Genomic DNA, 13200 nt, shown 5'->3' on the forward strand with positions numbered 1-13200 from the left:
GAGGATTAATGTTATTCTTCCCTTTTGGAAAGATGAAGAACTTGGTACAGAATGAGACATTCTTTAGACATGGTCAGTGCTTACTTAACCATACATATTTGTAACAGAGGTCTTGTTTTTCTTTCCTTGCCAATAAGGGGATTTAGGGTGGGAGGGAGAGATTGAAATACAATTTTCTATAAAATTTGGGCTCTACTTACCCATAGGATCATAGCTCTAGAGCAATAAGGGGCCTCAGAGACCATCATCTATGAATATTATGTATTTTGCCAGAAGTCACACAGATATTAAGCTTTGGGTGGGATTTGGACCCAGGATCTCTGACTGTAAGAGCCTATTTTTTCTATTATAAAACACTGCCTTCATCCTATACATAATTACCCACTGCCTTATGTTCTCTCCTTAGGGCATTAAAAAGCCTTTCACAGAAGTCATAAAAGCCAACATTGGTGATGCCCATGCAATGGGCCAGCAGCCAATCACCTTCCTCCGACAGGTAAGGGCTTGGGCACCAGCTGTTTCTGATGGGATTAGAGAAAAGCAGGTTGTTTAATTTACAGGGAGGTGGGCTTGTGGGAAAAAAAAAAAAAACAAAACCCAAAAACCAGTCCCTCCTAAGCTATGTGTCTGACCACTTGGGTCTTTTCTTCTTGGGAAGCAGCAGGTGCCAACTGCTATGATAGATGTGCTTGTGAACTTGCTTTTATCATCGGTCTGGTTGGGAGCCTCCATCTCTAATTTCCAACGTTCTTCTCTTGCTCTTTAATCTCCTTCCTTCCCCTTGTTCACCACTCAGCCCCACCTACCCTATCCAACAGCTTCTTTGTCTCTCTCTTTTCAAGCAGGCAATCGTTTCACTTTTGCTGGAATCATTTGCTGAAATTGGAATAATCCCCAATGGGTTGCAAGGATGTGTTCGTTAGATAAAATTCTTGGAAGAAACAAACCTGATGCTTTTAGGGCTTGATTGGCTTAATGTGGAAGAGATTTAAGGCTGGAAAGGATGTTAGGTCTTGTCACATAACCCCTCATTTTACAAGGCCAGTAGAGGTTGGGTGACTTGTTGAAGGTTAACATAGAAGTGGCAGTCAGGATTTGATCTCAGATCCTCGCTGTCCAAATCTGTCATTCCACTGCACCATTCTCGTTATGGTGGTAATAGTGGTAGAGGGCACAATTGTTAGCTTCAAGTATTTAAAAAGCTCTTTGTGGGAGAGGGATTAGACTTTTTGTCTTGCTTCTAAAGCAAGAAAGCTGGAAGTTGCAAAGAATCAGATTTAACTCAGTGTGAGGAAAATATCCCAACACCTAATTTTGTCAGAGGGAAGTGGGCTGCCTTGAGAGGTAATGAATTGTCTTTGACCAGAGGCCTGGATGCGCACTTTCCAGGGTATTGTAGAGAGGATTCCTCTCTGAGTACAAGTAGGACTATAAAACCCCTGTGATTCCCCTCAGATTTGGAGATATAGGGATGGGGTCCATCATTTTCAGGGGTTCCTATGTAGTTCTTGGGCAGCACTACCAAGGTCACAAAAGAGGGGACAGCAAGGTGAGACATGGGAGGAGAGGTGATCTGGAGAGCATGTAGAGGCAGTAGCCGCAGCCCTGGAGGGGACAGAAGCACAGATAGGGACAGAGCCCCAGAAATTTCTGAAGAGGTGGTAGTTTCTTTGTAGCTCTGCAAGCAGACATGCAGATAATCAGAACACTACGGGGACTAAAAGAGCAAGGGGAAAAAACAGACTTGAGGTAAATAATGATGAGGATTGCTTTGTTTTAAATATTCTCTCAAGGAGCTCTAACCAGTACTAGTTGAGGTCCTGTTGGGCTTTGCTGCTGTAGGATTTATCTGTCTCTGAATACACCTGTGGCCTAAATGGAATCAAGAGTCCCCAGGGAGCCCTCAGTCTTCACTGAGAACCTTTTTCATTTTGCTTTATAAAATACCACCAGAAAGATGGCCCCAAATTGGTTTTTGTTTATAATGACAGCATAGTCCTTTTTTTTTTTTTTTTTATGGACAGTTCATGAGACCAAAAACAGCCTTGTAAACAAGTATAGAAAATTGACCTGCCCCCACATGCCCTTTTTTCCCTGTAGCCTGCCTGGCTTCTCCCACAGAGGGAGTCCTGGCAGAGAACAAGTGACTTCAGTGTTCTTTTCCTCCTCACTGGGCAACCGATGTTTTTATTCACCCTAGCCTGGTAGGTGAGTGACTAGCTTGAGCATGAACAAACAGCAATAATAATAAAGGGTTCACATTTCTGTAGTGCTTGAAGGTTTCCAAAGTGCTTCTTTCTATAATCATGCCAGTGTTGTTGTTTCCTCACTGGAAGAATGGTCACTCACAGCTCGCTCATGGTCACTCAGGAAGTGTTCGTATGTGATTTGAACCTAGGTTTCCTGTCTCTATTCCTTCATCTGCAATAGCACAGAGGGGATACGTGTTAGAAAAGACAGTGATTTTCTTGTCCTAAAAAAGGGGGAGCTTAACTCTTGAAGACTCCCAATCAAAAACTGCCCAGTCATGCTGTTGCCCCTGTGGGAGTGGGCAAGGGGTGGTCCAGAGATGAAAAGCCACTGAAGGATAAAGAAACTCTTGTCTCTATACCCTCTTCTCCACCCACCAGCTTCATGTACCTTCACAGGCTATTCTGCTGACCTTTTCAAACAAGGACTGGCCTCACTTTGGCAGGGGCAAGCTGCTGAAATTAGAATAATCTTTGAGTCCTAGGACATGGCAAATCATTAAATAAGATTTCTTGGAAGAAACAGACAAGCAAATTGGGGGCCAGGGAGGGAGAGGATGGGAAGTACAGGGTGGAAAAAGAGTCAAAGGGCTCATTAAGTGAACTGGAACTTAACTTGAAGGGATTTGAAATGGTTCTGCCTCAGAACAGACCTCTTTGCACAGCTACCCAGTGTACCCAGGAAGCTGGAAAGTTGCAGAACACAGATTGGTGGTGTTTCAGCTTTTTTCAGTTAGCAACTTCTTGCTGAATGCTATTACTTCTGGCTATGCATCTTTCAACTTGGAAGGCTATACTTAGAAGGAGAGAGAGTAAAGAGGAGAAGACGAAGAGGAGCCTTAGAGTATGAAGGCAGATAGAACACATCTTCTATGACCATCCCATGTTAATAAGCTTTGGTCCACCTCCATCCAATTATGCTTCTTTTTTGAGTGCCTTTAACATGGCTTTTGAGTTCACCCTCCACAAAATATGCAGTTTGAGTTTCTAGCTCAGGCAGGGGTTTTAAGCCTGAGGTCTGTGATTTTTTTTTTAAATATTAAATATTTAACTATTTCAATCTAATAGATTTTCTTTATTAACCTGTGTATTTTGTGCATTTAAAAGCATTATTCTGAGAAGAGTTTCATAGGCTTCACCAGAAGGGGTCCATGACACAAGAAAAGATTAGGAATACTTTAACTCTTTACACCTTCCATATCTCTCCACAGGAAACTGCATGAATGATTTCCCAGCTCCTACTCATAGAAGGAACTATGAGATCAAACTGTGCTTCTTAGCTCTCCTTTGAGTGCTCTTCTGCCCAAGTCCTCGGATGTTTAGACACTGCTATAGAGCTCAGTGGCTATCTGTAATTCCCTCCTTTCTGATCCTCCTCTGCCAAAAGTATGAGATGGAATAGAAAGAATATGGAACTTAGGGTCAGGAAGTATGGATTCAAGTCCTGGCACCAGACTGATTTACTATGCAACTGTTGGCAAATCACTTGATTGCTCCAACCTTATTTCTGCATTTCTAGAAACATAATTCTTGCACTGCTTATCTCAGAATTATAAGAAAAATCCTCTGTAAATCTTAAAATGCGATAGAAATGTGAACCATTATACTATGATTACTCTCCCTAGGGGTCTAGGAGAACTGTCTAGGGAGAGGTGAGCTGCTGTAATCTCTGGAACAAATCCCAGATAAACAAACATAAATAAATGTGTGTGTGTATGAATGAAAGAGAGACACAGAGGATACAGATAAAGAGAGAGAGAGAGTATGTGTGTGTCTAGAGAGTTACCCCTCCCCTCCACATTTTGTCTCTTGGGACTTAAAAAATAAAGATCAGATGTCAAGGAATGAGTTGAGGTTCTGGGAAAAAGGCCCATGCACCTTTCTCCCCTTCTAGGTGGTGGCTCTTTGCACATATCCAAACCTGTTGGACAGCCCTAGCTTCCCAGAGGATGCCAAGAACCGAGCCAGGAGGATCTTAAAGGCGTGTGGGGGGAACAGCCTGGGTGAGCCCTTAAATGGGATGTGCCTGAGATGGGGGAGTGGGTGGGGAGGGATTCCTTGTGTATATCATATTGGATGGGATAAAAGGTTGTAGGCTAAATTGTGCATGTCAATGACTAAAATACAAATTCTGGGTAATGTTCCTAGAGGAGGAAAGCCAATTACTACATCCTTGGTTATGCTTAGGTTAATTTTCTGTATTCAAAGATTATTGTTTTAAATAAAGTCTTTCCAGAATTTCAAAGGGCAGTTCACTAACAAAAGTATTTGTTTAATAAAGCTTAAATTTTACCATCTGGGCAGGTTTTGTAAATAGCTATCATTTGTCAGTGACCCTAAGGAGATTGAAGGTATTTAGCTATTAGCTTTGGGAATAGAAGAGGAAAAAGAAGTAGTGATGTTGCTTGGTTTTGATAATCATTCTTTCACATCAGACATTAATTCTGGTGACTTTATACACACACACACACACACACACACACACACACACACACACATCTACTTTTATCCTTTTCTTTGTCTTCCTTTTTTTATGACTGAGTGTATCTTGAGCTCACTTAAATTTTCCATTTCACTGAGTTTGAAGTTCCTTCTACTCCAGGGCCACTCGTGACCTGCTTTCTATGGCATCCTTATTGAGAAACTCAGTTGGAAAGGGGGCCTGGGAATTCTTTTATACCACAAGCAAGGGGCCAGGAATTTGACCCCCTTAAGCTGTTGGGGTGAAAATGATACTCTCTTTCCCCTTTTCCTGCTGGGAAAGGAGTGAATGACCAGCCAGCTTCTTATTTGAGGGCTGAGGTTTTGGGAATTTGCTGTCTTCTCTTCTCCCCCTCCCCCCGCTTCTGTACCCTGGCCCACTCAGAGGGGCGGCTCTTTTGGAAGACCCTGGGATTAGATGTGAAACCAAAGCCTGCCCTAGCCCCTGTGCTTTTTATAGAGTAGAGTAGGAGCAAGGGAATGGAGCCCAGAATCCATTTGTTTGTCCAGAAGCATGATATCATCTAGCTCCTTCAGGAAGATAGAGCTTTCTTGCTGTCTGAAGATGAGCAGCAATCCTCTTTGCCTTCCCCTTTCCATTCTTCTCATTCCCTTTTATTACCAGTTCCTGCCTTTGTTCTTCCATCCTTACACTGGCTGGGCTTTGTCTTTCAAGTTCATCACCTTTCCAGAAGTAGCCCTATTCTTGTGTTTTCTCTCTTTTTCTTCCTTTTCCTTAACCCTCCAGCACTGTCCTGACCTCGAATGCTAATATCCAGACCACAGACAGGGGATAAAGTTCAAGGTCCTAGGTCACAGAAAAATTGTCTTCTCTTTCTTCAGTATCCTACTGGCAGCCCTGACTACAAAGGAAACTGGTGATTACCCTGTGGGTCAAACACTCCCTAGAGCATTCCTGTGGGACTCCAGGGGTGCTTCTGGGGTTCCCTTGCTGTGCTGAATAAGATGGTGGTTTATTTTTTCTTTCTTACAGATGTGTATTCTGAGGCTGTAGAGTGGCAGCTCTGAGATATTTTCCCCAAATAGGAACACATCTGTACTCCCTTTCTGCCTACTTCTTCCATCTGTCTCAGCATGTCTTTTACCACTTCAGGTTTTCTTGCAAGGAAAACAGAAGTTTGTCCTTAATTATAGAATTTAGTGACATATCTCCTCTGCTCTTCCTTATTTTACAGATGAGGATCTCAGGAACACAGAGAGGGTCATTGATCAGCTGAAGGGTCCCCAAGTAGTCAATGACAGAGACTAGAATTGGACTACAAATGTAGAATGACTACAAACCTATCCACTCAGTCATGCTGCCACCCTGATTCAGCAGATACCAAGTGCTTATTGTGTAAAGAGCACCTTGGTAGGAGCCGAGAGGCAGGATAACCCAAAGCTAAAATGGGGTATATGAGAGAGAAGAAAAATGCCCTGGTAAATAAATGCTCAGTGAGAGCTAGAAAGACAATTATTCCAGGAATGGAAATATAGCATAGACAAAGCTTCGGAAATGGAAAAGTACAAGGAATCTTAAGAAAAAAGAAAGAATAGGCCAGTTTGTCTGGCGTGTAATGGCCAATGAGACTAGGAAGATAAGATTGGGGTATTGCTACATTTGTCATGGGCCTTGAATGCCAATTGAAGGAGTTTGAACACTAGGCATTCTGGAGCCATTGTAGGGTTTTTAGTAGAAGAGAGACAATACATGCAGAAAGTAGAATAGAGAGGGAGCAGCTGGATGGCACAGGAGATAGAATGCTGGGCCTAGAGGCAGGAAGACTCCTTTTCCCGAGTTCAAATCTAACCTCAGATGCTCACTAGCTCTGTGACCCTGGGCAAGTCACTTAACCCTGCTTGTCTCAGTTTCCTCATCTGTAAAATGAACTGGAGAAGGAAATGGAAAACCACTGCAGTATCTTTGTCAAGAAAATCCCAACTGGAATCAGGAAGAGTCACACATGACTGAAAACAACTGGACAACAAAGAGTCAAGAGAGTAGAGGTAGAAAGACCCCATAAGAGACTATTGCAGCAATCCAGATTGGATGTTTGTTTCACTGAGCTACCCTTGTTGGAATAAAGTGGTGTTGCTCATTGGCTGAACTCCAGCTTTTGAAGTGGCTTTTGGCAAGCCTATGCCAGCCATCTAAACAGGAGGGAAAGATGGTCTCTGGGGCCAGCTTCTGCCCATAGAAGAATGTGTCTTTTTTACCACAGAGCTTTAGTTATGGCAGCACAACTTATTTGTCTACAATAATCACTAAAACATAAGAGAAGAAAGCATTGAGGTATCAGAAAGAACACTGGATTTGAGATCAGAGACTTGGAAGGAAGGAAACAAATATTAAGTGCTTATTAGATGCCAATCACTGTGCTAACACTAGGGATGCACACAGAAGCAAAAGGGAAAAAGTCCCTGCCCTCACGGAGCTTACATTCTAATAGGGGAAGACACACAAGAAGGAGCTAAAAAGGGGTGGGGCTGAAGGGATGGGGAAAGAACATAGGTATGGGATGCACAGTTCTAAAGTCCAGAAAGTCAGGAACAGGTATGGCAGTAAAGCAGGTTGGCCTGGTTCCTTCATGAAATGGAAACTTCCGGAGCAATTCCCTCATGGGAGAATAGAGGCCTGGCCCTGCAGAAGGGTAGACCTTATACCACAGGAGTGGTAGGATGTTTGGAAGGAGAAGGCCCCCAAATCCTGAGGGAAGTTCTAAGATGAGATAACAGGAGAGGCCTGATTTTGAAGACCAGAAAGTTGGGAACAGGGTCAAAAAGAGAATAAAGACAGGCTATTTCACAAAAAACAGCTGTTCTAGTTTACTGTGTAGCAATGAGCAAGTCACTTCTTTCTGGTCTTCAATTTCCTCCCTTATTAAATGAGAGAGTTTGGGCCAGCTGATCTCCAAAAGTTCTTTTTTAGCTCTTCCTGTTTAACTTAAGCTAATCAGTCTGGGGACTCTTTGACAAAGACAAATAGGAAATTTATTAATGTCCCTAGCTATTGTTAGATAATTAATTGTTCCTGAGCCAGGCACCTAGTGCTAATTGAACCAGGTTTGTGACTTTATTCAGTTGAGACAAAAGATACATTTTTTATGAGGCCCATGTTTTTTATTTCTCTCCAATAATAACTTTCCTTTTTTGTTTGAAGAACAGGTCATTCTCTTATCTGAGCTTCAATTGTCCTTGATTTAACACCTGTAGTTATAGATATAAAGGGAAACTAGTCTGTGAAACCAGCATGATATAATAGCTGACACTTACATAAGGCTTTAGGGTACACAGTGATTTCATAGTCATTGCTTTTAAGCTGCACAATAACCTTGTGAGGTAGGTCAGCATTCTACAAGACATTTGTAAGGATCTCCATTTATATATACACACACACATATGGATGCATACATGTGTGTGTGTGTGTGTGTGTATATATATATATATATAATTTTTCCCCGATTATATGTTAAAACAGTTTTTAAACTTTTTTTTTTTTTTTTGAGTTTTAAATTCTATCCTTCCCTGCATTCTCCCTTCCCTGAGATGGCAAGCAGTCAGATAGTTTATACATTTCAATGATAGAAAACATTTTGTAAAAAAGACTCAAAAGAAAAATAATGAAAGAAAGTGGAAAATGATGCTTTGATCTGTATTCAAACAATATCTATTCTTTTTCTGAAGGCAGATAATATGCTTCATTGTTAGCCCTTTGGGATTATCTTGAATCATTGTATTGCTAAGAATAGTTACACAGTTCTTCATTCAACAATATTGCTGTTACTATATATCACATTCTCCAGGTTCTGTTCACTTTGCATTAGCTCATGTAAGTCCAGATTTTTCTGAAGTCATCCTGGTTGTAATTACATACGACAATACTCCATTATAATCATATACTATATCTTGTTTAACCATTCCCCAATTGATGGACCTCCCTCCATCCTTTTTAGCCACTACAAAAAGAGCTGCCATACATACTATACAAATGGTCTTTTTTCCTTTTTTTCCCTTTTTAAAAAAGTCTTTTGGATATAGACATAGTAGTATTACTGGATCAAAGGATATGCATAATTTTTGTTTTTCTTCCCAGGTTATTTTTACCTTCTGAATCCAATTCTCCCTGTGCAACAAGAGAACTATTTGGTTCTACACACATACATTGTATCTAGGATATACTATAACATATTTAACATGTATAAGACTGCTTGCCATCTAGGAGAGGGGGTGGAGGGAGGGAAGGGAAAAATTGGAACAGGAGTGTAAGGGATAATGTAAAAAATTACCCAGGCATATACTCTGTCAATAAAAAGTTATAATTAAAAAAAAAGAAAAAAGAAAAAAAATGATATGCATATAGAATCCCTACTTAAGTATCATGGGCAGAATTTGAACCCAGGCTTCTTAAGTATATCAGTGTTGGACTCTAATTTTATTCAAGATGATGCTCCAAAAAAAGCCTTTTAATCTGAAGACCTAGGTACCAAAACTGGATATGGTTCTTACAACCTTTGTGATTAGGAACAAATAGCATTATTGGTTATAGAATTGGACAGGATCTTACAGATGTTCAAAGCATTTTAATTCTTTGTACCTCCTTTTTTAATAAATGGGGATAGTACATCTACCACCTATTTCGGAGAGTTGTAAAGAAAGAACTTCTTAAGCCTAAGCCTCCCTAGAAATATGATATTAGTAGGATAAGGGCTGGGCACTGGACCTGTGATTTCTTTGATAGAGGGGAGAAATCCCAGTTAGTACACAATCTCAATGAATTTCTTAAATTAATTCACCAGGGAGTGAGGGTCACTTGACCTGCTCACTGTTCTACTGCTTTGTATGTGCCAAAAGGAGGAACTTGGCTCAAGGTCTTTTTGGCTCCAAGGTCAGCTCTCTCCTTGTTTTGATGTTCTGCTTTTCCTATATCATGCTGATAAAGTAATGTAATATATTACTTATTATTTGATAGTATTCATAGGGTCCAAAGTATTACTCTATCTTTTAATACCATAGGAACTCCTAACATGATTGGCTATCTATGGGCATTTAAGCTCTTTAGGACAAAGGTTAGAAACCACTCTTGCTCTCTCCTAGGGCCAATAAACACAACTGACTCAGTGTTTCCATCAAACACTATCTCTAAGACTCTGTTCTATAAATTGAGGATTATGGAAATAGGAGGAGATATAAAATTTGCCTTCAGGGAACTTAAGGAAAAATCTGAATTGTTTTTTTTTTTTGTTTGTTTGTTTTGTTTTTTTTCCTGTTATGGGGGATTTCTCAGAAGGGTGCTTTCTCTTCTTTCAGTGTAGATCAGCAAGTATATTACAATTTTTGGTCTCAGAGACATGGTCCTTCAAGATTAAGTGACCTGTACCGTCAGGTAGCCAGTGTCAGAGAGTGGATTGGAAGCTCTTGGTACAGTCTGCTTCTCTGGGGCTTACTCCTGCGGGTTCAGTTTCTTATATCTGAATTTATGATTCCCTGGGGTGAGGCCAAATGAAAACCCAATTCCTTAGAAGCAATTAAAGATCTCATTCCCTCAACTCCCACCCCAGTAGATGTAAATTCCTTGAGGGGCAGGACTAGTTTATTTCTTTGTGCTTAATAAGTGCTTGGGCAGGACTAGTTTATTTCTTTGTGCTTAATAAGTGCTTGTTCAATTGATTAGAAAATAAGACAGGGTAATTTGTTGTCTTTTTTTTTTTTTTTTTTTTTTATCCCTGAGGTAAATCAGACTAGTGTTATTATCTCCAAATTTGTTGGTAAAAATATTATGGCTTAGAGATTTACCTGAGGTCACTCAGCTAGGGGCCAGAGAGTGGGAATGGGAGTGGGCAGATGGGGGGTCAAGCCTAGAATTGGAGCTTGCCCGAGTCCTTAGCCTTCTCCGTTCAGCCACCCAAGCCTAGTTTGTAGCAGCCACGCCATGCTTCCAAGGTGCTGCAGGAGCCTCTGTCATAGCATTTGGTTGCTGTCTTCCAGGGGCTTACAGTGCAAGCCAGGGTGTGAGCTGCATCCGAGAAGACGTGGCTGCGTACATCGAGCGGAGAGATGGAGGTGTGCCCGCGGACCCAGACAACATCTACCTGACCACTGGAGCTAGCGATGGCATTTCTGTAGGTGTGGGCAGGAGGGGGCGAGGGAGGCTGATGGGAGGGGGGAGCCTATGCACCCAGCAGTCTGGGGACTTGGTCTCTAGCCCAGCCCATTGATTGGCCCATGAGTTGTTTGGGTCCTGATTTACTCAGATTGAAGGCACATATCATTTATTTACATTTCTTTGGACTGGGTGAAAGAGGAGATTCTTTGCCTGAATTGCCACCTGGCCTAGATCATAGAATGGGTGTGGCCTCGGTCAGACAGACCTGTGGAAGACCTTACCTGGAACAGGCCAAGGTCTCCTACTACATCAGGAACATCTCCAGGCATCTGGCCACTGGATCCAGATGCTCTGCAGGGAAAAGTGAAGCTGGTGACTGTGTACAGCCCTTCTCACTGAAATCCAATTCGATTACATGTCACAGCATCGCCTTTCTGATGTCCTGGGCCTCTTCAAGAACCAAGGACAGACAATGGCAGTCACAATCTTTGAAAGACAGCAAAGTTCAATGAGAAAAGAGGGCTGGCCTCAGCATCAGGGTCAGATCTTTGCTCAGACATTTAATTAAATGTGGAACCTAGATAAGTTCCTTAATCCTTCTCTGGGCCTCAGTTTTCATACCTGTAAAATGGAAGTGATAATATCAGAAGTGTAAGGTCACAGACGCTTTCTAATCCAACTTCCTTATTTTGTGAATGAATGAGAAAACTGGTTAGGCATGGGATATACTGTTTTCATTTTATAGAATATATAATGTGATGAATTATTACTAAGACAACAAGGAAAAACATATTGATCCCACATCACTTGTCCTAGTCTGAATTTTTTCCCTAACAATGGAAAATTGTTACCTGCATGTGGCTTTACAATCCATATCAGAACCAGGTCCCCAAGGAAGAGGATAGAACCCAGGGCCACAGAGTGTTAAAAACTGAATGATCTGAAGATATTATCTAGTCCAACATATAAATTTGCAAACCTTTATTAACTGTCTATGCTAGGTGCTGAGGATGGAAAGAGGAGACTGCCCTTCTCACTTTGGAGTTGTGTGACCCTGGCAAGTCACCCAATCTCTCTGGGCCTCCATTCTCATCTGTAAAATGGGAAGGCACTAGGCTTCCCAACATCTTCCAGCTCTAGGCCCTTTGGCTCTCTTGTAAATCCTTTGGTGATAGACAAAGTAGGCCATGTAAGTGGAAAGGGAAAGCAAAAGGAAGAAATGCTCTCTCCTTTTGTTTTGACCTTTGGAATTGCAGAGGGACACAGCTTTCTCTGATGGGGTTGGACAGGGAACAGCATAGAAACCACTCCTTAGCCACTGACCTCACAAAAAAATGATGTTCTCATAATCCTTCACCAGCTGCCAGTGATTTCCAGGCTCATTGGAACCTGAGGACATCTGAAAACCCCCTCTGAGTTTAACCTACTTTGTGTTTGTGTCCAACTCTTCAAAACCCCATTTGGGGCTTTCTTGGCAAAGACACTGGAGTGGTTGGTTTGCCTCTTCCTTTTCCAGCTCATTTTACAGAGGAAGAAACTGAGGCAAGCAGGGTGCAGTGACTTGAACAGGGTCACTCAAGGAGTGAGTGTCTAAGGCTGGATTTGACTCTTCCTGACTCCAGGATTAGCACTCTCTCCACTTTACCCTAACCCTCTTAGGGATATTGACAGAAAATTTATAAAAAACACTTGTCACCAAACTCTCTTGAAGTCCCAGAGTCCCCAGGTAAGATTAGGATCCACCTCTAGGCAGCTGGTGGCACAGTCCATAGAGCCATCCTGAAGTCACTTCAGATACTGGATGATCTTGGGCAAGCCCTTTTACTTCTGACTTCATTTCCTCATCTGTAAAATGGGGTAATAATGGTATCTACTTCCCATTGTGGGGATCAAAGGAGGGATAAGTGTCTGGCACTTAATAGACTCTTAAGAAGTGCTTGTTTCCTTCTCTTCCACTATCTCACGGGAGTGGAATATCATTGGATAATGTCTAGAAGCTGGGGCTTGAAGGCTATCCTTATCCTTAGAATATAGAGGTTTTTCTTTTCCTGGGGGGTTACCTTGTCTCTCTGTCCCAATGTTTGCCTTTTGGGTAGGAGAGATTTCACTTTCATCACTTTCAGCTAGGTTTTGATATTTATCCTTGCCTTGAGGGAGGCAGCACTATTGTTTCCCCCATTTGACCAGTAACTAAAGGGAGAACCAGAAGTCATATGGCTTGCCTTGGGCCCCAGAGCAGGTATATGGCAGACTCAGGGGCTACAATCCAGAAACTCTTAAGAATGTTAGAGAATATAGCAATGTGGTGATCCAAGGCAATTCAAATAGACTTTGGAAAATGAAATCATGGAGACTGAATGTAGATTG

General features: G+C 41.8%; 1 protein-coding gene across 6 annotated transcripts in view; it reads left to right on the forward strand.

Annotated features, from left to right (window-relative positions):
* Positions 1 to 13200, forward strand: part of GPT2 (glutamic--pyruvic transaminase 2) — a 51749-nt gene that overhangs the window by 12988 nt on the left and 25561 nt on the right. For all 6 annotated transcript variants that reach the window (XM_074293298.1, XM_074293301.1, XM_074293299.1 and 3 more), the window contains 3 exons: positions 407 to 496; positions 4144 to 4252; positions 10716 to 10849. In XM_074293298.1, coding sequence (XP_074149399.1) covers positions 407 to 496; positions 4144 to 4252; positions 10716 to 10849 — 333 coding nt within the window. The remainder of the gene's footprint in view (positions 1 to 406; positions 497 to 4143; positions 4253 to 10715; positions 10850 to 13200) is intronic.

This window comes from Sminthopsis crassicaudata, chromosome 2 (assembly GCF_048593235.1).
Source record: "Sminthopsis crassicaudata isolate SCR6 chromosome 2, ASM4859323v1, whole genome shotgun sequence".
Classification (NCBI taxonomy): domain Eukaryota; kingdom Metazoa; phylum Chordata; class Mammalia; order Dasyuromorphia; family Dasyuridae; genus Sminthopsis; species Sminthopsis crassicaudata.